Source organism: Periplaneta americana, chromosome 6 (assembly GCF_040183065.1).
Source record: "Periplaneta americana isolate PAMFEO1 chromosome 6, P.americana_PAMFEO1_priV1, whole genome shotgun sequence".
NCBI classification, from domain to species: Eukaryota; Metazoa; Arthropoda; class Insecta; order Blattodea; family Blattidae; genus Periplaneta; species Periplaneta americana.
In genome coordinates, this window is record NC_091122.1 from 101,990,480 (window position 1) to 101,994,181 (window position 3,702).

The window sequence follows — 3,702 nt, forward strand, 5'->3', positions numbered from 1 at the left end:
TGGCCAGAAAAGGAAGACTTCACCTGCAGATGATCGTTTAATTGTCAGGAAAAGTAAATTAAATCCTAGACTAACTGCTGTCGACTTAACCCGCGAGTTAATGGCTACCACTGGGGCGAATATTCACGTCACAACAGTGCGGTGTAGGCTTTTGGAAGCTGGACGAAGGGCTTGTAAGCCTATTAAGAAGCAAGTGCTAACCCCTGTTATGTGCAAAAAACGCTTAATGTGGGCAAAATTACATCAACACTGGACAGTGAATGATTGGAAGAATGTACTTTTTTCCGTTGAGTCTCATTTCGAGGTCCACGGTCACCATGTTTCTTACGTACGGAAAGGATCCGAAAAAGTAACAGCAGCTCATCTCCAACAAGCACCCAAATATCCCCCTAAAGTATTGTTTTGGGGTTGTTTTACACATAAAGGGCCTGGAGCATTAATACCTATCAAGGGAATGATGAATTCTGACAAATATATTCACTTATTGGAAACCAGAATCATACCCCAGCTGCAAAAATCATTTCCGGATGGCAGAGGTGTGTTCCAACAAGACCTGGCACCATGCCATACGTCTCGAAAAACTACAGAATTCTTCAACAAGAAGAATATTCAGGTACACCCCTGGCCAGGCAACTCACCCGACATCAACCCTATTGAGAACTTCTGGTCAATTCGCAAAAGAAGAATGCAAAAAATGGATTGTTCTATAAAGGAGAAGATGATTTCTGCCCTCATTGGTGTATGGTTTCGCGATGAAGAAATGAAGAATATTTGTGGGAAATTAGTGGAATCCATGCCAAATCGTCTCAGAGCTGTTATTAGGAACAAGGGAGGCCACACAGATTACTGAGGTATGTCTTAGATCCTTTTTTTTTATCCCGTTTGAGTGTTTTTGCATAAGTAATTACATTGTTCGCATTAATTTGCACGCTACTGTACTCTTGATATCCCATGCCTGTGACTGTACATAAAATACTCATTCATGGTTCTGCTATTATTTCCAAGGCATTACTTCCAATGGACAAATGCCAGAAGAATCCCAAGAAGCAATATTCAATCAACTCCTTGCCACCTCTGATCCTTTTATAACATCCCCCCACCAAGAGTACCAAACAAAAGACAAAAAGGTTCCTACCTGTGGAAGTCATAAACCTGTAGAGTCCTGAAACAAACAAGGGATGGCTTATAAGTAAGCCTACTGCAAGCGCACTCACAACTTTCGAAGGGGAGGACAATACCAATATTAGTGACAGTAATCAATGAACATTCTTTACCCTATTAAAGTATTTCTAAGACTGTATTGTGTATGTGCTCACTTAGATTTTATTATTTATTAAGTGCCCCCATAATAAATATAATAAACAGTGAAGTTACTTTAACATGTGACAACCATTAAAAAGTTACTATTAAACAGTCATGAACATAATCATACAATGTTTCTAACATGTAATGCACAGATTAACTCAATGAATATTAGTAATATGTAAAGTGTTAAATTAAGTGCCTTTATTATGGACAAAGAAAACTGGACCTACCACTTCACTGTTCAAGTAGAGGCTACCCAGGAGAACACAAGCCATCAGTTGAGAAACACTGTCCTAAGGTAAGCAAATAGACCTTATATATTGTTAATATGATATTACTTTTCACTGTTCATTGGGTGGAAGCAAGGGACAGAGCATGATATCAGACATATTTTTAGGACATAAAGAAAAAGGACCCCAAACAAAATGAAAGTTTTAATAGTTGGTAACAGAAAGGAATGCACATAATCTAAAATTATTCTAACAGAATTGCTTGACTATGAACAAATGGACAGGGAAACATAGGAACACGCTAAGGGCGATCTATCTGGAAATGGCTCTTAGACATAAAATTTATAACTACTTACCCCAAAAAAGACGATGAAGCCCACAAAATACATATCTTGAAAAGGGCCAGCAGCAACCCTTTGTTCTTCTTTCCTCATCTTCTTCTGCTGGTAGATGTTCTAATGAAGGTACCGGCATGGGAACTACCATGGGGGCTCACATGAGATCTGGCATGGCTGCTAACATGGAAGCTGACATGGCAGCAGGGACGGGATCTGGCATGGCATCTAACATGGGAACTGGAATGGTGGAGCATGATATCAGACATTTTTAGCACATAAAGTAAAAGGCCGTCAAATAAAATGAAAATTTTAATAGTTGGTAACATTAAGGAGTGCACATAATCTAAAATTATTCTAACAGAATTGCTTGACTATGAACAAGTGGTGAGGGAAACATAGGAACATGCTGACGGTGATCTATCTGAAAATGGCTCTTAAACATAAAATTTGTAACTACTTACACCTAAAAAGACGACGAATCCCACAAAATATATATCTTAAACAGCGCCAGCAGGAACCCTTCGTTCTCCTTTCCTCTTCTTCTTCTCCTTCTTCTGCTGCTGGCAGATGTTCCAATGAAGGTGCTTGCATGGGACCTGGCATTGCAGCTACCATAGGATCTGGCATGGGCTCTAGCATGATGCCTGGCACTTGCATGTAAGATGGAATGTGAAAAGACTCATCTAATTCGTGAGGTGACACGTCATCAAAGCTTTCAATGTGACCATTCATATAAGCTGGCATGGGCTCTAGCATGATATCTGGCACTTCCATGTAAGATGGAATGTGAAATGACTCGTCATCTGACTCGTGAGGTGACAAGTCGTCAAAGCTTTCAATGTGATCTTTCATGTAAGCTGGTATGGGCTCTAGCATGATATCTGGCATGTGCATGTAATATGGAATGTGAAATGACTCGTCATCTGACTCGTGAGGTGACACGTCCTCAAAGCTTTCAATGTGATCTTTCATGTAAGCTGGCATGGGCTCTAGCATGATATCTGGCACTTGCATGTAAGATGGAATGTGAAATGACTCGTCATCTGACTCGTGAGGTGACACGTCGTCAAAGCTTTCAATGTGATCTTTCATGTAAGCTGGCATGGGCTCTAGCATGATATCTGGCACTTCCATGTAAGATGGAATGTGAAATGACTCGTCATCTGACTCGTGAGGTGACATGTCGTCAAAGCTTTCAATGTGAGCTTTCATGTAAGCTGGCATGGGCTCTAGCATGATATCTGGCACTTGCATATAAGATGGAATGTAAAATGACTCGTCATCTGACTCGTGAGGTGACACGTCGTCAAAGCTTTCATTGTGATCTTTCATGTAAGCTGGCATGGGCTCTAGCATGATATCTGGCACTTGCATGTAAGATGGAATGTGAAATGACTCGTCATCTGACTCGTGAGATGACACGTCGTCAAAGCTTTCAATGTGATCTTTCATGTAAGCTGGCATAGGCTCTAGCATGATATCTGGCTCTTGCATGTAAGATGGAATGTGAAATGACTCGTCATCTGACTCGTGAGGTGACGCGTCGTCAAAGCTTTCAATGTGATCTTTCATGTAAGCTGGCATGGGCTCTAGCATGATATCTGGCACTTCCATGTAAGATGGAATGTGAAATGACTCGTCATCTGACTCGTGAGCTGACACGTCGTCAAAGCTTTCAATGTGATCTTTCATGTAAGCTGGCATGGGCTCTAGCATGATATCTGGCATTTGCATGTAAGATGGAATGTGAAGTGACTCGTCATCTGACTCGTCAGCTGACACGTCGTCGAAGCTTTCAATGTGATCTTTCATGTAAGCTGGCATGGGCT

The 3,702-nt window shown here is 41.0% G+C and overlaps 1 protein-coding gene across 1 annotated transcript; it reads right to left on the reverse strand.

The window, feature by feature from the left end:
• Positions 1 to 909: 909 nt before the first annotated feature.
• On the reverse strand, positions 910 to 3,689 carry LOC138701572 (uncharacterized). Its single transcript, XM_069828600.1, has 3 exons — positions 2,335 to 3,689; positions 1,892 to 2,110; positions 910 to 1,162 (listed from the first exon to the last, which is right to left on the reverse strand). The coding sequence occupies exons 1-2, from the start codon at positions 3,683 to 3,685 to the stop codon at positions 2,028 to 2,030; spliced, it is 1,434 nt and encodes a 477-aa protein (XP_069684701.1). The 5' UTR covers positions 3,686 to 3,689; the 3' UTR covers positions 910 to 1,162; positions 1,892 to 2,027.
• Between the last annotated feature and the right edge of the window lie 13 nt (positions 3,690 to 3,702).